The sequence below is a fragment of the Gadus chalcogrammus genome, chromosome 14, assembly GCF_026213295.1.
Source record: "Gadus chalcogrammus isolate NIFS_2021 chromosome 14, NIFS_Gcha_1.0, whole genome shotgun sequence".
Classification (NCBI taxonomy): Eukaryota; Metazoa; Chordata; class Actinopteri; order Gadiformes; family Gadidae; genus Gadus; species Gadus chalcogrammus.
This window is the reverse complement of record NC_079425.1, coordinates 25,523,997-25,547,375: the sequence shown is the minus strand read 5'-3', so window position 1 is coordinate 25,547,375 and position 23,379 is coordinate 25,523,997. Positions and strand designations below refer to the sequence as shown.

The 23,379-nt window shown below is 46.4% G+C and overlaps 1 protein-coding gene across 1 annotated transcript; it reads left to right on the top strand.

The window, feature by feature from the left end:
• Positions 1 to 2,303: 2,303 nt before the first annotated feature.
• On the top strand, positions 2,304 to 23,368 carry LOC130402956 (protein mono-ADP-ribosyltransferase PARP6-like). Its single transcript, XM_056607039.1, has 23 exons — positions 2,304 to 2,548; positions 4,019 to 4,176; positions 5,190 to 5,267; positions 6,324 to 6,418; positions 6,813 to 6,873; positions 7,294 to 7,384; positions 7,755 to 7,821; positions 8,069 to 8,218; positions 9,220 to 9,370; positions 11,002 to 11,133; positions 13,900 to 13,995; positions 14,309 to 14,401; positions 14,947 to 15,072; positions 15,582 to 15,647; positions 15,964 to 16,031; positions 16,388 to 16,436; positions 16,767 to 16,879; positions 18,343 to 18,415; positions 20,552 to 20,621; positions 21,329 to 21,408; positions 21,827 to 21,908; positions 22,058 to 22,142; positions 22,684 to 23,368. Exons 2-23 carry the CDS (start codon positions 4,174 to 4,176, stop codon positions 22,784 to 22,786), a joined length of 1,932 nt encoding a protein of 643 aa, XP_056463014.1. The 5' UTR covers positions 2,304 to 2,548; positions 4,019 to 4,173; the 3' UTR covers positions 22,787 to 23,368.
• Positions 23,369 to 23,379: the final 11 nt, after the last annotated feature.

The window sequence follows — 23,379 nt, the reverse complement described above, 5'->3', positions numbered from 1 at the left end:
GCGTGACTCAATGAGGTCTGGACCCGAGGCCGGCCGGACAAAAGAGAGGCATAATCCTAACTGTCACTTCTCATTCTCTTATCCCCCTGTGCCTACATGCCTGCCTTTGTCTCCACATTGCCTTCGTTCACTGGTTGCATTAGCTCCTCCCCTCAGTCCCCAGCATGCCCCCCCCCCTGAGTACCCTCCCTGCCCTCACCTTATTACAACAGTGTTGGTGTCCTTAGCTCCACTGCTATCTACCCCTTAGTCCCCTCAAGCGCTCACCTTAATGCACAAGTGGTGGTGTAAGCTCTGCTGCTTCCCCCCCCCCCTCTACGTCCCCTGCCCACCTTATAACCACAGTGGTAGTGTCTTGAGCTTCGCTGCTATTCCTCCCCTAAGTCCCCTGCCCGTGGTCACCTTATTACAACAGGGTTGGTGTCCTTAGCTCTGCTGCTATCTCTCTCCTAAGTCCCCTGCCCACCACAGTGGTGTTGTCTTTAGCTCTGCTGCTATCTCCCCCCTCAGTCCCCTTCCCGCGCTCACCTTATTACAACAGTGGTGGTGCTGTTAGCTCTGCTGCTATCTCCCCCCTAAGTCCCCAACCCACCTTATTGCAACAGTGGGGGTGTCTTTAGCTCGCTGCTATCTCCCCCCTTCGTCCCCTGCCAGCGCTCACCTTAATGCACCAGTGGTGTTGGTGTTAGCTCCGAGCGATCTCCCCCATCAGCTCCTGCTCACCTTATAACAACAGGGGTGTTGTCCTTAGCTCGCTGCTATCCCTCCCATCCCTCACCTAAGTCCCATGCCAGCGCTCACCTTAATGTGGTGCTGTTAGCGCTGCCCATGCTGCTCTTCAACTAGATGCTGACGGCCTCTGTCTGTCTGGATCCTCTCTCTGAGTTGCTCTACGCTTCCCCCAGGCCGACTCACACACCCGCCCCATGTGAAGGACACGGCCACAGGCCAATCCTTCTCCATCGCTAAGCAGTCGTCTTGGGCGTCCATCGGCTTTAAGATTATTATGACCTCTGGGCAAAGCGTCAGATTAATCCTACTGTACAGCCCTCAGTGGAAGACATTCACCTGTAATGATGTTATGAGACAATAATGTGTTAGAGTGAGTGAGGGTGTGTGGGTGTGTGTGTGTGTGTGGGGGTTTGTGTTGGTGAGTGAGTGTGCATGCGTGTGTGTCTTTTTATGTGTTATAACATCACATCTATTCAATCTAAAAATAGCCAAGCAGTAGCACACACAACAGATATTGTAGTGCAGGCAAGTTCATGGACAAGACACCCTTTTTTATCGTTTGTCTTTGAGAAGTCGTTATGATGAGACCGCACATCTCAAGTACAGTGTTGTCTGTACTTTCAACCTTTTATACCTCATCTTTCTATAAATGGACCAGTTGTGTTATGGAACTGAACAAAACAAACAGGACACCATCCTGGAGGCCTCAGATAGCTCGTCTCAGATTGGCCCAGCAGGTGGTGGTGAGAAGGTTGCTATGCACCAGTTAACCTAGCTTATCATCCCACACTGATTACACATCATGGTTGGGTCTCAAGTCAAGTGACAGAATATAAGTGATGGCAATTGTACAGTTCTAGAGATCTTACATCTTGGTTTGAGATTGCTGGTGTTTATTGTCTTCTGAGACAAACGACTTTGTAGATCAAATTGCAAAGTTATCTTCTTTGAAAGGTGCAGGTAATTATAGAGAAAGATCAGTCAAATGGCCTTAACACTGTATTTCTGTTAAAACCAAACGATCCTCATAAATATATATATTATCATTTATATATTTCAATAATATTTTATTATATTTTTAGTTAAAAATACTTTATGACTGTAAGGCTCCCCAACCCATGTGTCAATACTCAATAGGCATTATTCTATATACATTATGTTATTATCATATAATATGAAATAGGTTTGTCTAAAGTACACACATTCTGCTTGAGCTTGATTTTCCTTTGAAGCATAAATGTTAACAGACATCAGTACAACTGCACACAAAATCCCACACACACAAACACGCACACACACACACACACACACACACACACACACACACACACACACACACACACACACACACACACACACACACACACACACACACACACACACACACACACACACACACACACACACACACACATGCCCATACACAGGCATAAACACACATTCATTGTCCTCCATGTTTTTCTCTCATCCCTGTCAGCAGCAGCAGCAGCAGTCAGCTGCAGGGTCACATGACTGGCTGACTGCTCGCACTGAGCATGCTCAGTCCCCTCTGTGTTGTCAGGGAGAATATAAGACAGCGGTCGGAGCAGAGATCTCCAATAGATAAACACACGGACACACACACACCGGCCGGCAGCACACAGACGAAACCAGACTCAGCTAACAAGGGGGGAATGTGGATACTGTGTTTTTGATGAGCATTTCAAAGGGAGCGTTTTGGTTCTATGGTGTTATTCAGTGTGAAAGCAGCCGTTGGTAGAGCAGGAGGAGGATAAGGAGGAAGGCAAGGACAGCATCCTCTCCATCGCGGATGACGGTAGGTCTGACGGGGGGGGCATGGCCGGGGGGGGGGGGGGGGGGGGGGTCTTGATCTAGCTAGCATCTCTGTGCGAGGCTGTTAATATATGGCCCCCCTCTGTAATGGTATGTGAGGCGAGCGGGGTATGGAGACAGGAGGAGGGGGAGGGACGGGGGAGGATGGTGCGTGTGTGTGTGTGTGTCGGTGTCGGTGTCGGTGTCGGTGGTGGGGGGGGGGGGGGGGGGGGGGGGGGAGTTCTCCGGTGGGTCGTGCTAGCAAACCACCGCGGGAGAACAAGGGAGGGCCGAACAGGTCGTGGTGGGGATCTGATCCTTGCTGTGCTGAGTTGTAATGCAGTGTGTGGACCTGTGTGATGTCCATCCCTCATCAGGAGAGCCAGGCTGATCCAGGCTGCGGTCCCGATACGGTCCAGGAAAACGGCTCGCATTTAGGCAGAAACTAACTTGGCAGTCTCCGTGTCGCAGAGGGGGGGGGAAATGAATAATAGATTTGGTGGATAAACTATTATTTAGTTGACCTATATGGGGCACACACACAGGATGGCTCCTCGGTGGTTTATTGTCTTCTCCGTGTTGTCACCTGGGTTATACAATGAAGACTATTGTTAATATTCTGAATGCATATTCGAGGACATTGGTTGATGCTTCCTCATTTATAGCCATGAAGCATTGCATAAGAATAAATGTCTTTGTAATATCAATGTACAATCAGGTCATGCCTGCTACTTTGTTTAAAACAGCTTTGATTTATAAATACGTTGCTGGGAGTATAATAAACAGTATGGGATGTGATTTGTTGATTAGCTGGGATCTGATAAAGGCCCTATTAATGTTCACAGCTATTTCCTTGATAGATCTTGATTTTGCAGTAAACATACTAAAGTCATCATTTATACCTTATGTTCTATACTATCCCTTCACAAAATGACCCATATTTTAGATTCCGTTGAGGCATTCATATCCATCCCTTATACGTGTTATATTGCGCTAAAACGTTCAATTCCAAGGCCGACGGCCTGGGACTTTATTATGAGGCGGTTCAATGACACCTGCTCAGACCTTGGGAGAAAGGCTGGTCCGAAACACTCTAGCAGTAGCAAGGTGCTGGCTACACGGTCCGCCTCTAACCTCTCAGCACCAGTTGATCAGGCAGAAATGAGCGGATACGTGCTGAAATGTCCACCGTTCAACCAGGGCTGCTGCTTACCCAGTGTTCTGCACATAAAGCCTCTCTCCCACACACTTTCTCTCCTCAGTGATTAATGCCACTCTGACAGAAGGCAGGGAGGCTGTTGCTAGGATACATGGCAAGGTGGAGTGCAGGCGATTAAAAGACGAAAGAAAAAACACACACAGAGACAAAAACACACATACACGACGGCACTGAGGGAGAGTCTTCCCATATTTGTTGAAAAGATCTTCACATCGTCTTTTCTTTGTTTACATTTGAAAAAAATGTTTGATTCAGGTTCACCCGGGGGCTGTTGGAGGATGATGACGAGTGCCTGAGAGAGCTGTGTGTTTCTGTCTGCTCTTCGCTTCCCTCGACTCGCTCGGCTACGATGGACCTCAGTGGGGAGAGACCGAACCTGTTCTGAGATAGCCCTATGAACCGCAGACCAAATGGTAGGAACAACTGGAAAATTCTGTGCTCTTACTTCTCACCCATCTGTAATTACTCGTGTGACCCAATCAGTGGTCTATTGCCGGTTTTATTCAGATCAATACCGGGATTTGGCTACAGGTCCTCAGCAGCCAGAGCAGCTTAGGGCCGTCTTGTCAAAGACAGGAGCAAGTCTGATGGAGCAGGCTGATGGCTTAACCATGAATCTACAACAAGCCACAGGCTATCATCAGCTTCAACTGTGGTTATATGGACTTAATAATAATTAATAAAAAACTGTTAATATTAGAATAATAATAGTAGCTAACTACATCCAAAAGATGGGATTAAATTGTCCTGATTATTACCCTTCTAATAATCTACAAGCTTTGCAGGGCTGTATGATGTGTGGATTTGTCTAAATATAATAGTATTCTGCTAAAGCCCTGAAGCCTTGCTAAAAATACAGCGGCTGAATGACGGTTTTAATTTCAGAAATTGATGATTGATCTTTTTTTTTTTTTAAGCCAACAACCAGTTTATTGATTTTTTTTAAAAGCACTTCATGATAGAATTTTAATAGCGTGCCGTCCGTTTGGAAACGCTCCAGGTATTTATCCTCCCCGGTCCTATCAGGTGCTTTTGATGCTATAAAAAGCGTAGTTCTGAAGCCATGAAACGGGAGGCCAAATGGACAGATGGAGGGAAGAAAGGCCGGGATGAAGAGAGAGAATAGACTAAAACAGGGTCCTGCATCCTCCTGATCGCAGCATAATGAGGGTGACCACTGTGTGTGTGTGTGTGTGTGTGTGTGTGCACGTGTATATGTGTTTGTGTGTGCGTCTGTTTTTCGTGTGCACGTGTATGTGTGTCTGTTTGTGTGTGTGTGTGTTTGTGTTTGCGCGGACGTGCGTGTATGTGTTGACGTTTTTATGGGTTGGTGTGTGTCTGTGTATGTGTGTTTGTTTGTGTCTGTGTGCGTATATTTGTGTGTGTGTGTGTGTCTGTGCGTGCGTGTGTGTGTGTGGCCTGGCAGGATATCAAAGGCCAGTGCTGGACAGACGAGGAGTCTGACGGGGAGAACGAGTCGGAGCAGTTCCTGTACGGAATCCAGGTAACCTTTAACCTCCTCCTCTACTTCCTGTTTTGACTTCCCACTGTGTTATTATGTTTTGAAATGTGTTCAGCCTCCCCTAGCTCGCTTCAACCAGCCTTAAACCACACACACACTCCACTGTCTAAATCTAGGATTATCATAACACTGTATCATGGATTTAATAAATGAAAAGAAATACTTCAACACTTACATTTTAACAATAGGAGTGTTTTGGTTATGACGTATTCAAATGAATATTACTATTTAATTATTTCCATCCTTTTTCTTTTAATTGCACTTAAAAACCCAAGTGGGACTCTCATGCGAGCTGAGGTGAAGGAGTATCACGTAAAATCGTTCTTATCATGTGTCGCATACATATTCCACTGTAATCTTTTGTGGTGGAACTTTCTCAGTTCCATCACTGCGGGCAACAGTAGCTCAGTGAAGCAGCACTCAAACCACCGTGTCTTATCAGGTTAAATCCTCAGCCCCAGTGCGCTACAAGATGCCATACAAGATGCTAATCTTTCGCTCATCTTGTTTCGAACACTCCTCTTCCCAATCTTGCGGCAGGGATGTAAATCCCGTTTTGCCCCTAAAGCTCATCTCCATGCACAGAGAACCCCATGAGACCACCTTATCAGAGACCGTGACAGAGGAACAGACTCCAAACTGAGGCTAATGCTGCAGCATTCTAAGAGCTTCAGTTACACCTAGACTGTCTGTTAGATGTGCTCCCTACAATACACATCTAACGCCAGGGCGGAAGTAGGACTCTGTATGTGTTCAGCACAACACAGACAGACAAACAGACAAACTGACAGAAATACAGAAAGATAGACATTCAGACAGACAGTACATACATGGATGTATTTGTGCAACACAATCATGGCGTGTGTTTTTCGGTTCCGCTAACTGGTTGAAATGGGAGGCTGCACATGCCTGGATGTCCCCTTTGTTGGCCCCTGGGTGTGTGCGTGTCTGTCCCCTGTCTTGGCCCCTGTGTGGGCTCCTGGAGGTCCCCTGGATGTCCCATGTGGGCCCCTGGGTGATCAGTGACTGTGTCTCCAGGGGAGCTGTGCTGCTGACCTGTACCGCCACCCTCAGCTCGATGCTGACATCGAGGCCGTGAAAGATATCTACACCGACAGTGCTGTCTCCGTGAGGTAGGAACAACACATACGCATTCATGCACACACACACGCACACACATACGCACACATACGCACACATATGAAAACAGACATGCACACATGCAATAAAGAAAACATGGTTCCATGTTAGATTCAAAAGTTGCTCTCAGAGTGGTATTACACATACAGCGAAACACACCCTCTGCACACTCTGAGGAAAGCAAATTTTGAGTAAATGTTACATTCAATACAATAGTTTCCAGATCTAAATCAAATCAGACCCCCATCCTGCAAACTGAGAGCGAGAAAAGTAGAGTATTTATCTCTCCCTCTTGAATGGCGATCGATGGATCCACAAACAGCGGGGTGCGCAGCCATCTGAGCGGTCTTGTTATCTATGATGAATGTGTTTCCACCGTCCTAACAGGGAGTATGGCACCATCGATGACGTGGACATCGATCTCCAAATCAACATCGGTTTCTTAGACGTGAGTGGATATTTTGGATTTTTCGTTTGCCTCTGTGTTGCAGTGGCAGGTGCCTGTTTGATGCTTAGTCTATAATTAGAACGTTGAATAACACATAATTTACCAAATTGGATCCCTTCAAATGTCTATGTTTTAGTTCTCAACCCTGTAAGTGTATTTTAGAGTTTCGAACGTGGAACACACACTATGTATTTAAAAAATGCAGTAAGGAGTTTTCATGCGCGTGTGCATATGTGTTTGTGTGTGTGTATGTGTTTGTGTATGTGTGTTTATGTGTACGTCTGTGTGTGCGTCTGTATGTGTATGTGTGCGTCTGTCTTTCTGGTTGTGTGTGTGTGTGTGTGTGTCTGTGTATGTGTATTTGTGTGTGTGTGTGTGTGTGTGTGTTTGTCTGTGCTTGGGTGTCTCCATCAAACTCAGGAGGAGGTTGCTACAGCCTGGAAGGTGATCAGGACAGAGCCCATTATTCTGAGACTGCGTTTCTCTCTGTCTCAGTACCTCGATGGACCAGGTGAGTCCACCACTCTGTCAATCTTCTGGAACAGAACCCTCAGAGAGAGAAAGATAGGAGGAAGGAGGCTCTCGTTTAGCTATTTGACTTCCTGTCTGCCTGTAGGCCTCCTTGACCAAGATGACCTGCGCCTTACTGACTCGTCACATCAGTTGCTCTGAACAAAAGATGCATGACTAAATACTAGTAAATAATGATAATAATATGAGTCGTGATAACAGTAAAAAGATAGTGTGATCCTGTCAGAGAGTAGGAAGAGAAATAGATATGAAGCAAAATAGTTAAATACCAGCCGTCTCTAGGTACCTGCCATGGGCAATTCTGAATAGTGTGTGAATATTACACATGAACTTTGTATGTTTGTTCTCAGAGCCGTCTGTGGAGGTGTTCCAGCCCTCCAACAAAGAGGGCTTCAGTCTTGGCCTTCAGCTGAAGAAGTGGGTGCTCATCTCCTCCTGTCCGAACCTGTTAGGTTCACAGTTCAACCATACAAGACTAAGATTGTTTAACGGCTTCTCCCTAAGTTGCATATATTCTATCCCCTAAGTGAGGAGAAACATGTCGTCACATGTCATGCTTACAATATCATCAGTATATGGTTCAGAAAATATTATTTTTTTCTGTACATTTTTGGAAGAATGTCTTCTTCGTTGTGCATGACTTTGTGGTGGGGTTTCTCTCCAGGATCCTGAGCACCTTCACCTCCCAGCAGTGGAAACACCTCAGCAATGAGTTCCTGAAGGCCCAGCAGGAGAAGAGACACAGCTGGTTCAAAGCTGGAGGAACCATCAAGAAGTTCAGAGCGGGCCTCAGCATCTTCTCCCCCATCCCCAAGTAGGACTCCCTTTATCGCTCTCTCTCTCTCACTCTCTCTCTCTCTCTCTCTCTCTCTCCCTCCCTCCCTCCCTCCCTCCCTCTCCTTCTCCCTCTCCCTCTCGGCCCGCTCTCTTCTCCTCGCTCTCTCTCGCTCTCCCCCTCTCTCTCTCTTGGCCTGCTCCTTCTGCTCTCTCTTCTATCTCTTTCTATTTCTGGGTGAAAGACATGCCCTTAAGGCTATACTATACGAGATCAGATGTACTTCAATACTAATTAAATAAGATATAAGATGAAAGTGAGTAAATCTTTATTCTAAGGTTTGAGGGCATTTCCTCTGTGGAAACATCACTTTGGTTCGGCCTTATTTGAAACCCTGAATGTTTGAAGAATAAAACCCGTCCGACCGTGGCTAAAGCGATCCGGGGACTCTCACTCCAATTCCAATTTGCTCGGTAGATGTCCGTGATGGGACGTCTCCCAGAGTGGGGTCACAGACGGCGCCGCCCTAATGAGTACAGAGGAAGTTCAGAGGAAGTAGCCCGGCCATTTGAAGCTCCAGATAGATTTTGTATAATGCATCATCTCAAATAGTTCTCCGCCAAAGTGACGGGTCAGTTTAACGAGCGTAGATTGAAATAGTCTGTTCACGATTTCCCGTCGAAGCAACGTCCTTCGTTAAAACAGAAATAGATTTGGTTCGCGGGACGTTGTCAAATGTTGTCAGAACACACATCACGCTCATTCGAGCAAGGCAGGCAAAAGCAAACTAGAAAACACTCTGGAAAGTGTTTTTAGTCCGAACTATCATGACGCTTGTGTTGACGATATAATTCCCCCGTATAACGGAACATTTTAGCCAAAAATTAGTGAGACCCAAATCAAAGTTTTTTTTTTTCACCCTCACTGCGCTGTGCTCCCGCCTCTATAACACCACCCGCCCCACCCTGACCAAGCTGTCCTCCCATTCCCCTAACACCACCTGCCCCACCCTCATCGCCCTATGCTCCGTCTCCCTGCAGGTCGCCCAGCTTCCCCCTGATCCAGGACACGGTGCTGAAGGGCAAACTGAGCGTCCCGGAGCTCAGAGTGACCCGGCTCATGAACCGCTCCATCTCCTGCACCATGAAGAACCCTAAAGGAGAGCTGTTCAGCTACCCGCCCAGCAGCCAGGTCAGAAACTCCACCTGCAGCCGCTCCACCCAAACCACCGCTATGGGGCTACACCAACGGCCACCTCTAGAGCAATGGTTCTCAAACTCTTTCTATTAGTGTACCCCCTCTAAGATATTTTTTCAGCCGAGTACCCCCATACCGGCACAAAACATGTTTGGGAAATTTCTTTTTTAATAACATAAATTATGTATGCGTTCTATTTGACAGTGTAGACATTAAAAGGGTGAAATTACTGCGCCTGTTCTTCATGCAACTGCTGGCTAATTCCTCACCTCAAAGAAGCCCAACGCCAGGGGAGGATCAGAGCATGTAGAGCTGAATCCCATTCAAATATATTCCTCCTGAAACCGACGACATTTTGGGGTTTCAGGATCCATCCTTTATTTTCACAGATTTTCTTTTTCATGGGTCCAAAGTACCCCTAGGGATACGCGTACCCCCATTCGAGAACCACTGCTCTCACTGATTCAAAGGAATATATAGTACATCTCCGTCTAGCCATCGAGGAGAACTCGTTTAAGCGACTTACAAGTGAGGCTGGGGATAATCTAAAAAAATAAATCGAGAATAAAGTTATCCAATACTTGAAGATACTTACACCACATTTTTATGCAAACAAATATTTTCCCCATAATGTTATTATTTTGCTACTTCTTTTTACCTCTGACTTTTTAGGTGTTTATTGTGAAATGCAAGTAGGAATTATTCCCCAGAATGTACTAAATGTTGTTCCATCTGGAGAGCAGATGTATTGTTGTTAGTTGTTGTGGTTTATTTAATTGGTTTGTACTCATAATGTGTGATCATAACATAATATAATCCAATGGCAGCTTCGTTAATGTTTCATTTTTAAGTTATTCATTTCACACCCTATGAGAAGTCATTCTTTACAACCAAGCAGGTGTGAGGGGCTGTTATCAAACATTGTCACAACACACATCTCACCCGAGCAGGGACATGCAGCCAACAGCAAACTAGCACACTTCGATGAAGCAGACCCCTTATGTTTGGAGACTTTCCTTCTTTTACTGTATAATATGAGTAAAGTATAACACATAAATGTCCGCCAGGATTCTGTGAGACCCAATGAGAACCCTTTACAGACCACCAAACATCTCATCCAAACCACTGATATTTTTGTCTGTCACATATATATCAAAATCATTGAAACATTTATGGAGCAAAACAAAATAAGGACTTGACTCCCTTATCGTAAACTCCTTATAGAGGCCCTTCACGTAATTCTCATTCTGTGTTCCCTCTCCCCCTCCCAGTTGTACCCACGGTTAAAGATGCAGTGTGTAAGCCTTAGCATCATCTAGCGTCACTCCCTATGTAGAAATAAAGGGCTCATTCTAAGGTAGCAATTATGCAACAATTCCTATTTTCATGGGATTATACATTTATTAAAAATCATATTCCATTTCTGCCAAGTCCGTTCCACTATCTGACTCTCAATCCTACACACTGCCCCTTTAACCCCTTGTGGTGATGTTGTCCTCTGCTCCTCTCTTCCTCCACCGGCCTCCACCCTTCACCCCCTCTCCCTCCACCCTCCTCTCCCTCCACCCGAGCCAGCCTCAGTGGAGCGGTTTCCCATAATGCCTTGTCTCCACTTGACCCATCAGACCGTGGCTGTCCCGGCGGCCAGAGCCCCAGCGCAGATCACCACCCGGCAGCTGATTGAACTGTTTTTCTCATCCCAGGCCGGCGGCCACTGCAAGAACATCCCCACCCTGGAATATGGCTTCTTAGTGCAGGTAACGCCTCCTTAACGCCACTAGGGGGCGCAGTGTGGCAGTCCCTGCACGCTTTTACATTTTTGTTTTTAATGCATTCTCGCCTCCATTTTGTTTTAATTTTGGTGCAGGGCTTTGCTGTTGTCTCCACTCACTATGAATAGATTTAAAGATCCCATGCCATTCTATTTTATGATGCTTTATTATAGGTATTAGTGGGCCACAAACACAGTATTCAAAGACGTCCCCGAAATTCAGCCGTGGTGCAGTTACAGTCACTCCGAAACAGTCGCACATTGAGCTTCCCCCAAACGCGCTGTTTCGGTGGGCGTGTCAAGGCAGGTCAAGGAGGGGGGTGGGGGTGTGGCCCTGAGCAGCTTGTAGCCACTACCATGCGCTCTGTATACGGTGGGCGTGTCAAGGCAGGTCAAGGAGGGGGGTGGGGGTGTGGCCCTGAGCAGCTTGTAGCCACTGACAGTACCATGCGCTCTGTTTACGGTGGATGTATCGCAATGGCTCGTAGAAACCGTTATTATACATGGATATCTATATCATATAATATATAATATATATTATCACCTGGCCCTGAGCAGCTTGTAGCCACGGTACCATGCGCTCTGTTTACGGTGGATGTATCGCAATGGCTCTTAGAAACCCATATTATACCTAGATATCTATATCATATAATATATAATATATATTATCACGGCCAAAAGCTGTGTGAGCCTCCAGACGATAGGTTATTATGAATCTCAAACGACCGCGTCTACTTCAGATTGATGTGGAAGTGGAAGAACCAGAGACGTCGGAGAACCCGACGAAGTCCTTTGTGATTCATTATATCGTCTGGACGCGCACACAGCTTTTGGCCGTGATAATATGTATTATTTGATATAGATATCTATGTATTATATGATATTATTTAGATATAGAGCAGAGCTCCAGGACTGTAACGCAAGTGTTGTACACTTCCTTGTTATTTGGATAACCGTTCTGCTGTTGGTGTGATGGCGCATAACACGTCGGACTCTCGTCTCTGGTATTTCTACAACGAGACTCGTAGTGGGGGTTATCTCAGCCATGGTTGAGAATGAATTGGGGGAAAGGAACTTTGGCTTTGACTCCCTGAAGTAGGCTACATGAACCACGACATGGAGGAGAAAGGGATTGTTGGCCGCGAATGTATCCCGCTTGAGCCCTGCTTCCTGCCGCCTCGGCAGCGGTCAGCGCTAATCACCGCATCCTGAAGCCGAGGCGGTGGTCCATCGGCAGCGAGGCTCCGGCGGGAGACGACCGCGGTCAACAATCCCTTTCTCCTCCATGTCGTGGTTCATGACTTCAGGGAGTCAAAGCCAAAGTTCCTTTCCCCCAATTCATTCTCAACCATGGCTGAGATAACCCCCACTACGGGTCTAGTTGTAGAAATACCATAGACGAGAGTCCGACGTGTTATGCGCCATCACACCAACAGCAGAACGGTTATCCAAATAACAGTCCTGGAGCTCTATATCTAAATAATATCATATAATACATAGATATCTATATCAAATAATACATATTATCACGGCCAAAAGCTGTGTGCACGTCCAGACGATATAATGAATCACAAAGGACTTCGTCGGGTTCTCCGACGTCTCTGGTTCTTCCACTTCCACATCAGTCTGTAGTAGACAGAACCGTGCGCTGCCTGCTGCCGGCGCGAGGCACCACTGCCCGGCTGCCCGCTGCCGGGCGGCGGTGCTTCGCGGCGGTGGTGCCTTGCGGCAACCGGCGGCAGGCAGCATGTCGCAGTTCATGTAGTTCGATGTCGTTCTGCCATTGCATTAAAAATTCTGTAACTAGCCTGTTACTACGAACTAAGCAACTGCCGTACACGTATTAGCATTTAGCACTAGCTCAATCACGACTCCTTCAGAATTCTTGTGGGTGGTTACGAACCAACCAAGTGGGCAGGGCCATGAATAATAATTTGACAACGCTACGTCACAGTGTCACCTTATCCAGATCGGCTCATTTCTTCTGCCTTTTTCCTTTCATTGCCTATTGCATTCAGCAGACAAACTGCATAGATTTCAAACTTACCACAGCTCACAAACTTATTCAGACCTATGTTATTTAACAAACAATAGGAAAAATGTGATTTTAATGGCATGGGCTCTTTAAGGGGGTGTAGCCCACATGTTTAATCTATGTTACCTGGGAACCCAAAATGGGTTAACTCTTGCAAAAGCATGTGTTAAACCAATAGAGGATCATTTGAGTCCATATTTACATCTTATCCAAACGTATGCATTTCTTTAGAGATTTGGACCATGATCAATCTTTAACACTCCAATGTAACAGACGACTACATCAGATTTAATCTAAAATAGGTTGTTTTCCTTCAAAACCTATGGATTTATAATCCATTACGGTGATATCATAACCGTTGTGTATGTAAAAATGTCCTGTGACAGATTGAATACGATCCCTTGTTGTTGTTATATATATATATATAACCATTATATTGTCATCATAATCATCTTTAAATATTCCAGAGGTTAAGGAGGGAACGTAAAAGCACGAGTCAGACATCTGTTGGATATGCAGCCGTAGATTTTATAGCCTGCAGTTAAACACAAGTATTAAGCGTAAATAGAACCCTTTCGTTCCCCCCATCATCACCGCTTAATGACTTGGTGCCACAACAACGTTCACTCATTTACATTCGGCCCACTTTGGGTTTAGAGCTGTCATGTCCGCTGCATTGGGGCTGTGAAGGAAACCAGTGTGTTTGTTTCCCTATAGATAATGAAGTACTCGGAGCAGAGGATTCCCACGCTCAACGAGTACTGCGTGGTGTGTGACGAACAGCACGTCTTCCAGAACGGGTCCATGCTGAAGGTACGCTAATGGAAAACCGCTTATAGACGCTGTTTCTGATATGTTAAGGTACGCTCATGGAAAACCACTTATAGACGCTGTTTCTGATATGTTCTCATTTTGATTTATGAACATACTATTGAAGATGCTAAACTGACGTGCGTGTGTGTGTGTGTGTGCATGTGTGTGTGTGTGTGTGTGTGTGTGTGTGTGTGTGTGTGTGTGTGTGTGTGTGTGTGTGTGTGTGTGTGTGTGTGTGTGTGTGTGTGCGTGCATCTGTGTCTGTACATGTGTGTATGTACATGCGGGCGTGCGTGTGTGTGTGTGTGTGTAGCCTGCTGTTTGTACCAGGGAACTGTGTGTGTTCTCCTTCTACACGCTGGGTGTGATGTCCGGGGCTGCTGAGGAGGTCGCCACTGGGGCAGAGGTGAGGTCGTCACGATGGGTTTTAAATGACTAGGAGCCATGATGAAGAAACCATCCTTCCATCCACCCATCCACCCATGCATCCATTAATTCCTCCCTCCGATCCACCTTCTGATATATATCTGACGTAAATCAACGTCAGGACCACAGATTCGCTCCCCTGCTTCCCCCGGAGACTTAAGACCCAGTTGTTCAGAGTTCACCTGGACTCTGCATAGCCCAATCCCCTACCCCCCAGCACCCCTTCTCCTCCCCTACTCTCCTAAAAAGACCCCTCTTACACAATTTTTGTATGTTGGTCATCCTGGCACTCACAAATAGTACTTAGCATCATGTAGCATCTTATCCTAGGTAGGCTTTGTTGTGTATGGGGAATGGGTTAATTTAGCAGATGTACTTCGCTTGTACATCGGTTGTAAGTCGCTTTGGATAAAAGCGTCTGCTAAATGTCCTGAAAGTAAATGTACACTGCTCCTGAAAAGATCATGATGTTTAACGTGGCTCATGTGTTCGTACAAACTGAGGATGTTCTCTGTGGATGTGCAGGTGGTTGACCTTCTGGTGGCCATGTGCAGAGCTGCTCTGGAGTCTCCTCGTAAGAGCATCATCTTCGAGCCCTACCCCTCCGTGGTCGACCCCAATGACCCCAAGACTCTGGCCTTCAACCCAAAGGTCATATCAACAACAACAGTAATAACCATATACATTTAAACAGTGCAACTGCTCTTTGAAAACCCAGAGTCTGCTAAGTGCTTAAAGGTGTCAGGCTCAATGAAGCACAAGCTTTGTCTGAGAGGTTAGGGTAGAAGGTGTAGTCTGGTTTTCATGGAGTGGAAATGTAGTTTGATGAGAAAAAACTAATGCAACCTATATTTATTTGTTGGGGTGTTTTGGACGCTTCAATGCTCTCTCTCTCTCTCTCTCTCTCTCTCTCTCTCTCTCTCTCTCTCTCTCTCTCTCTCTCTCTCTCTCTCTCTCCCCCTCTCTCCCTCTCTCTCTCTCCCCCTCTCTCCCTCTCTCATTCTCTTCCGCTCTCTCTCTCTCTCTCACTCTCCTGCTCTTCCTCTCTCTTTCTCTCCCCTCTCTCTCTCTCTCTCTCTCTCGCTCTCTCTCTCTCTCTCTCTCTCTCTCTGTTTGTTTGCACCCCTCCATTCTTGGTTCCCCTCCCTGCCTTCTAACAGAAGAAGAACTACGAGAGGCTGCAGAAAGCCCTGGACAGCGTCATGTCCATCCGAGAGATGACCCAGGTAACCCCACACACTTCATACACCAGGTCTATAGTCTATGACCGCTGCTGTGTTGTATCAGTCCACGGTGATGGGGACAGTTCAGTAGGAGGGGTTAGTTGTCAGCCCTTAATATTGAGCATTCGCTTTTTTAACTATATGGCCATTTTTCTGAAGCAGCGATTTTGGGTATAGCAATGTGCATGTGTGTGTGTGTGTGTGTGTGTGTGTGTGTGTGTGTGTGTGTGTGTGTGTGTGTGTGTGTGTGTGTGTGTGTGTGTGTGTGTGTGTGTGTGTGTGTGTGTGTGTGTGTGTGTGTGTGTGTGTGTTTCCACAGGGCTCCTATCTGGAGATCAAGAAGCAGATGGATAAGCTGGACCCTCTGGCCCACCCCCTGCTGCAGTGGTGAGTTGAGAACAAATCCAGACTGCATGGAGAACCTTACCCCTGGAGAACCTTACCCCTGGAGAACCTAACCCCTGGAGAACCTTACCCCTGGAGAACCTTACCCCTGGAGAACCTTACCCCTGGAGAAGATCCTCAAGAACAAATCCAGACTGCATAAATTAAGAAATGGGATTCATTCTAAAGATGAACCAGCTGCAATTTGTCTAAGAGCTGTTTAAACAAGAAGCACGTTGGTGACATGTCGAAAACTGGCCAGAGTAATGCTGAGGGGTTGTCAGCCGGTAAAGTTCAACCTGACATTGTGAAGATGCCCTCTGCATGTGGTTCATCTGTCTTCTCCCCATCTCCTGCAGGATCATCTCCAGTAACAGGTCCCACATCGTCAAGCTGCCCCTCAGTCGGGTAAGATCAGATCAAATTAGTAAGAGTTGAGATACGGTGACACGATGTATGAGTTATTAGGTTATTCAGTTAGTGTTCCCCCAAATCGAGTCATCTGGGCAGCATAGAGAGCCACTGGTACGATGGCTGACTGGGCAATTTCTCTCTCTCGCTTTCTGTCTGTCTTTCTGTCTCTCTCTCTCTCTCTCTCTCTCTCTCTCTCTCTCTCTCTCTCTCTCTCTCTCTCTCTCTCTCTCTCTCTCTCTCTCTCTCTCTCTCTCTCTCTCTCTCTCTCTCTCTCTCTCTCTCTCTCTCCCCCTCCCTCCCTCCCTCCCTCCCTCCCTCACACAGCAACTCAAGTTCATGCACACCTCCCACCAGTTCCTGCTCCTCAGCAGCCCTCCGGCCAAGGAGGCTCGCTTCCGCACGGCCAAGAAGCTGTACGGGAGCACCTTCGCCTTCCAGTGAGTCTCACCCCCCCTGTCTCACTCTCTCTCCGTCTCACTCTCCCCTCTCACTACTGTTCTACTTGCAACCGAATGTATTGAATTTGTCAGGAAACACCCTACATATTTATAGATTTACAGAGTTCTCGATATTATTATTCTCTACTTTTAAACTATGAAGAAGTTATTATTTTGGGCAGAAGTCCATGGCCTTGAATTCAGTCGCCTGTGAACTGATGATGGAGTCTGGAGGTTTGTCATGTTATAGATGTAGCATAACATAACATATTATAGGACCATGTGGTTTGACGGGCCAGGTTACAGAGTGTGAGGAGAGTGGATCACTCTCAACACTAAACTCCTAATACTCACCAGAGCATGGCCTTCTGAAGTTAATGGAGTAATCTAAGAGCACTGCCATAACAACGCTGTATGATATAATAGTTATAGGTACGGCATCTGGTTGAACAGCCAGGGAAGATGGTTTACGCACACACACACACACACACACACACACACACACACACACACATACAAACACGCACACGCACTCACACACACACAAAGACACACATGCAAAGACACACACACACACACACACACACAGACAAACATATGCACAGACACATACACACACACACATGCCAAGACACACAAACACACACACACACACACACACACAGACATACTCAGAGACACACACACATACACAGACACACACAGACACACATAGACACACACACACACACACACACTCTTCATGTTATTTTTAGAATAACGCTGTGGATGGGAGCTGAAGCGTGATGGTGCTTGTGTTCTTTGTACTTACATAAGGCATCCATTTTTAGACAAATGAGAACTGATGTAGCACAAAGCCAGTGTGAACTAAAATAACCTTCATACATACTTAAAAGAGGAGAGAATATATACAGTGATTTAGCGGAGAGAAGGATTGTTAAGTGGCATGTCTAAAGAATGGTGTTCTTTTATTTAAAGCGGCGCTTAGTCACTTTTTAATGCACGTTTTTCCTTCTGTTCAAATGTATGTAACTAAATGTTGGTAGAGTGGAGCAATCCATCCACCAATCGGCCCACCCAGAGGGGCTTGCTGGACAATTCTGATTGGTCTGTGCTGACCAATGACGATTCCCGCCATTGGTCAGCACAGACCAATTAGGATTTGACGTCAAACAAATATTAAGTAAAAAATACCATGGAAGTCTAACTTAGTTTTTTGTTTAATGAGAAACATTACAAATAGAAAATACCTCACGATCACCTGGCTTGCAGGCATATTTGCTTCCTGCTTGTTAAATTCAGATTTAAATCAACAACAAGGTATATTTTATAAAGATTAACCAGGAACAGTTGTTTTCAGTGAATCCACCACCGTACCAGTTTGAGGTCCTAGCTTCCTCCTGTAACCTCACCACCCTCTGAATTTGTATCTCTCCCCCTCTTTTCCTCTACACTTGCTCTAGTGGTTCCCATATAGAGAACTGGCACTCCGTTCTGAGAAATGGACTAGTCAATGCCTCTTATACCAAACTGCAGGTACGTAGCCCGGGGCAGTTGGGTTTCTTTAAGACGCGTCTCCATTTGGATAGTGCGTGCTCCACGCAGAGCCGGCTGTCCAGCTGATCCATTTTGACAGTCAACGGGTGCCAGATTCCCTTTGTTCCATTTTGGAATTGGAGCTCCAGAAAAAGCAAGGCACACAGAAAGCTTTTTACCTCCTTACCGGTAAACTGGAAACTATTTCCTGTTTCCGGTATGAGGAACCAATGGCAGCAGCACCACTCCTCCCACCGTGTTCCTTATATGGAGAAAAAAGGGAGGAGCCTGCCCTGCTTCCGATTCCCTCTCACCAGTAAAAAGGAAACTCCTTCCTGTTTCCTGTATGAGCAGCCAATGGCAGCAGCGCACCTCCTCCCACCATGTTCATTATCTGGAACAAATGGGAGGAGCCTGCGCTGCTCCCAGACATAAGCCTACGAGGAAGCATCCTGTGTGCCCTGCTTGAGGTGCGCCAAGGGTTAACCACTCAGAGCAGGGTGTAAGGTAGATCCTAGGACACAAGGAAACAGGGATCAAGGGGCTGGCTAGTGAGTATGGAGTACGGGGGCGTTCTAGAGCACCAGTACTCGATGGTGGGGGCAGCCCCCCCCGATGGAAGGTCAGTATTCGTTGTCCTTTCTCAGTCGTCTAGAGTGAAACACCAATCATACGTTATACACTTGGTTTATTGTGTAGGATGCTTAAGGCCACAGATGTTCCCCCGATAGTCGTAAGCTTCTCAAGACTCTTGAATATTTTAACAAAGATAAATCAGACACTGTGAAGATTGTCACAACGCGGTGGGCAGAGTGAATCGTCTGCCAAAACGTGCGTGTGCTTGAGTTACAGCTCGAGTGAGATAAATCTCAACGTTTCCAGAATAGATTACGATGTATTTTGGAGATGTTTAAACTTTCACAAACTGTGAAAGTTCAGCCTTACAGATGGCTCTGTGTGCCATTTATATCTCCTCCTCTTCTCCTACGACCGTTTGAAGTCGTACCCCGTAACCTTCGATACCACCATGCTCCCTCTCATCCTCCCACCTCCTCCTTGAAGCGCTGCTCCGTCTGTCTTCAGCGTGACGCCGCTGGAGCCAAATCGCTCCCCTGTCACACAGAAACCCTGTCAGACCTTTGTTGATGTTTCCAGACACGCCGTTCCTTGAACTCCTTCCACCTTTTTCATCTCAAAATATCATCTTTGCCTCTGCCCTTTGTTCCTTCCCTGCGCGACTTGTCCTCCCCTGAACCTCCTCTCCTTCACCTTCATCGTGGACGTTCTCGCCCGCGGTCCGGACCTTCATCATCACTTTGTTCTCCTCATGTCACCGTGTCCCCTCTCATCTCATCACACTCGGTCACGCTGTGTCTGACCAGGGGCGCTCAGAACCTCTAGGACTCAGCTGTGTTTTCTTCTCGGCTTCTCCATATATTTGGTGTCGCGTGTGTCTCCTAGTGAATGTGTGAGTGTGTGTGTGGAAATGTTGGTCAAATAATATTCGTATTATTTCCTCAAACTGAACCACCCAACATAGTTTGGAAGTTTATATATTTAAACTTCAGAACAAATTGGCGTAATTCCAGTTTCTATTATTCCCAATATAAAGTATTTTCTGCCTTGCGAGCAGCAAACAGACACTGGCTTTCAAAGCCGTCACCCTTCATTGTTGATGCATAATTTGTTCTTAATCTCCAGTCTGTCTTGCCGTCTTTAACAACTGGTGACGGTTGAATTAATTGCCAGCGTGGTTCACTTCCGGACACTGATGGAGTTCTGCGGAACCGAAGGGAAGTGTCTGTTTGCCGTTGGCCTGACGGATTTACTCACTTGGTATTTGTGAGTGGGAGGAGGAAAACATGACTGCTCTTGTTCATTTTATTGGAGGATGTCAGTGTCAGCTTATGTGAGGGGAAAAAACATTGAGTGATGCAGACTATGTCCCTTAAAGACATTAGTGTGCAAGAACAAGCTCTGTAGTGCTCGCTACATCGGCAGAGGATTCTGTACTCATACTATATGACCAAGAAGTCCCTGGTGTGTGTCTGGCTGGGTCTGTGTGCGTGCGTCAGACCACCTGCTGAGCGACTCTCTAGTGACCCATGCTTCCTTCCTAATCCTTCCTAACCCAAGCTGCACGGGGCAGCCTATGGAAAGGGCATCTATCTCAGCCCGATCTCCAGCATTTCTTTTGGATACTCAGGTAGGAACTACTCTTTCCTTTTCCTTTCCCATCTGCCACTGTGTTGGTTGATTCCGCTGTGTCTGTACTTTACACTGCCTGGATGTCAAGGTGGAAGAGTCCATTTTCATATGTGGGTGTTGCATCTGCTCCGTGTTCAGTGGTGTTCAGTATTTGGGGTCGAGGCTATTCTTTTTTGGGAGGGAGGGGGGTGGTTTCTGTGTTGCCTTCCATGTCATTCAGACAGATGTGTTGTCGCCGTCTTTACACTGGATCACTTTTGTCTGCTTTATGTCGGGGTTTAGCAACTATACAGACAACTGTTGTCCTTGTTGAATTTAAATGAGGCATTACAGACCTAAATGAACTCAGAATGTCACCAACTCAACATTTAAATACATTGTTGAGAGAGTGCATTGTATCTATCTCAATTATACAAAATAAGTATATGTCATTGACACATTGTCACTAGCAAATACTAGTACCTATATATATACTAGTAGTATATTTATACTATATAAGTATATCTCTACTACTAGTATAGAGACTATACTATCCATTCTAGTAGTATAGTTCCTTCAAAGTCTTGAAAACCTTAACACCTGTCACATGCTATAACAGACCTGGCTCTGAGTAAGTTTCTGTGTGTAAGAATACAACTTCTCAGGTGAGTGTGCGTGGAGACGGGATGAGGTGACATTGTGTTCTCCCTCCGGTTTGTGTTGAAGGAATGGGGAAAGGACAGCACCGCATGCCCACCAAAGATGAGTTGGTGCAGCGCTACAACCGCATGAACACCATCCCACAGGTAAACACGACGCGAGATGCTGCACTACGCTAAACGAGCTACACAATGCTACGCCCCGCTGTTTCACAGCCAATTGTAATCGTAATATAGACTTAGACTTAGACTTGTTTTATGTCATTCAATAAGTGCACCAGTGCACATATTAAACAAAATTTCATCACCTTGGCTGACAGTAGAGAGGACACAGAATATAAAAAGATGGCATGAAGATATATGGCAGAATATAATAAGTGGGCCCACGTGATATAAGCATTCACAGACAGACAGACAGCATTCACAATCTTCAGGTTATCAGAGGGGGTCGTTTTTAGGCTCTTAACTTTCATTAGTGTTGGTTGTTCACTAAATGTTTGCTCTGCTTGCATTGTGATGTTTGTGTGTGAGTGAAACCGTTGACTAAACAACATCCTCTGGACAGAACGCTTCCTGTCAGCAGAGTCGCCCCATTCAATCAAGGTTCCTTCAGAGTCGAAACCTGAACTGCATCGCTCTGTGTGAAGGTAACTAGCGGCCGTGCTCAGCACACGTCAACCTAACCGTCACACACTCCTAAAAGGAAAATGATGTCCAATGGCTTTTGACACCGCCACTGCCCCTGAGCTGGCCTAACCGGGTGTGTGTCCTGTCTGTCCCTCTCTTCCTGAACCAGTGATCACGTCTAAAGACCTGCAGAAGCACGGGAACATCTGGGTGTGTCCCGTGTCTGACCATGTCTGCACGCGCTTCTTCTTCGTGTGAGTCATCCTGTAGACCTCTCCTCACGTCCTTCTCCGACCAGCAAAGCGACCTGCTGTCGTGATGGAATAAGAGGGTTCATCTCCAGCAGGGAGAAATGCACGTTTTGAATGCTGTTATCCGATATTACAACTGTTTCGGGGATCACTTGAACATTCATAAATTGATATTATGTGACTCTCTTCCCTTGAGTTTTCTGGATGATTCACTAAATAATTATTTGATTCCATGTTTAGTTTTGCACCATTAAGCTATTCATAAACACAATGTAAGCAATAATACCACTACTACTACTACTACTATCACTACTGCCACTACATCTAATACTTCTACTCAGAGTAATACTTCTTCTGCTATGATAAGCTAACCTTGTGGAACTCATATCATTCCAGTAGTAAAATTAGTAATCATACCAGCGGTAGTCTAATCAACAGACGATGTGACTGCCCGATCTCCCCAGGTATGAGTTCGGCCAGGTTAGGGTTAGGGTTAGGGTTAACCCTCCAATCAACGGACGATGTATCTGTCTGATGTCCGCAGGTACGAGGACGGCCAGGTGGGCGACGCCAACATCAACACCCAGGAGCCCAAGGTCCAGAAGGAGATCATGCGTGTGATCGGGACCCAGATCTACTCTAGCTAATGGAGAGCCTCACCCCCCACAACAAGCTCCTCCCCTTCTGGCCCTCAGGAGACCCACTGGTACCCCCACACACACGGACGGACGGACGGACAGCGTTCAGATACAGCCTCAGCCTCAGTCCCAAAAGGCTGACAGCAAATTTGTTTTTCGCAGAAACAATATATCAGACTTGTTTTTCTTGTGGTTCTCCTCTTTTGTTGTTGTTTACCTCGCCTTGTGTTGTGAGAGCTCACTCAGCTGCAGTCAGCTGCCTTCAGGCTACGCGCGTCGTTTCTTTCTCTCTGTCCAAAAAACTGTTTTGCTGTTGCCTCAGACACTCGCAGTACAACCAGAGCCTCGGCGTGGGACAGAGTTTACACACGCACACACATCCAGGTGGACGCACACAAACACACACAGACACTCACGGTGTGTGGACGTACAACAAACCTGTGGAATGACACACAAAGGAAACGATTCACGCAGTGGGCACAAGGTCTGCTCCTCGCTCAAACATGTGTGCTCTCAAACACTGAAACACACGCACACACACACACCCACAACCCCCCCCCCCCCCACGCACACACACACAAAAAGCCTTTCCTTTCAAACCT

Excerpts from the sequence above, each read along its gene's own strand:
- LOC130402956 (XM_056607039.1), top strand. Across the intron at positions 7,822-8,068 it reads CTTGGCCTTCAGCTGAAGAA|GATCCTGAGCACCTTCACCT; the intron begins GTGGGTGCTCAT and ends GTTTCTCTCCAG. Across the intron at positions 22,143-22,683 it reads TGCACGCGCTTCTTCTTCGT|GTACGAGGACGGCCAGGTGG; the intron begins GTGAGTCATCCT and ends TGATGTCCGCAG.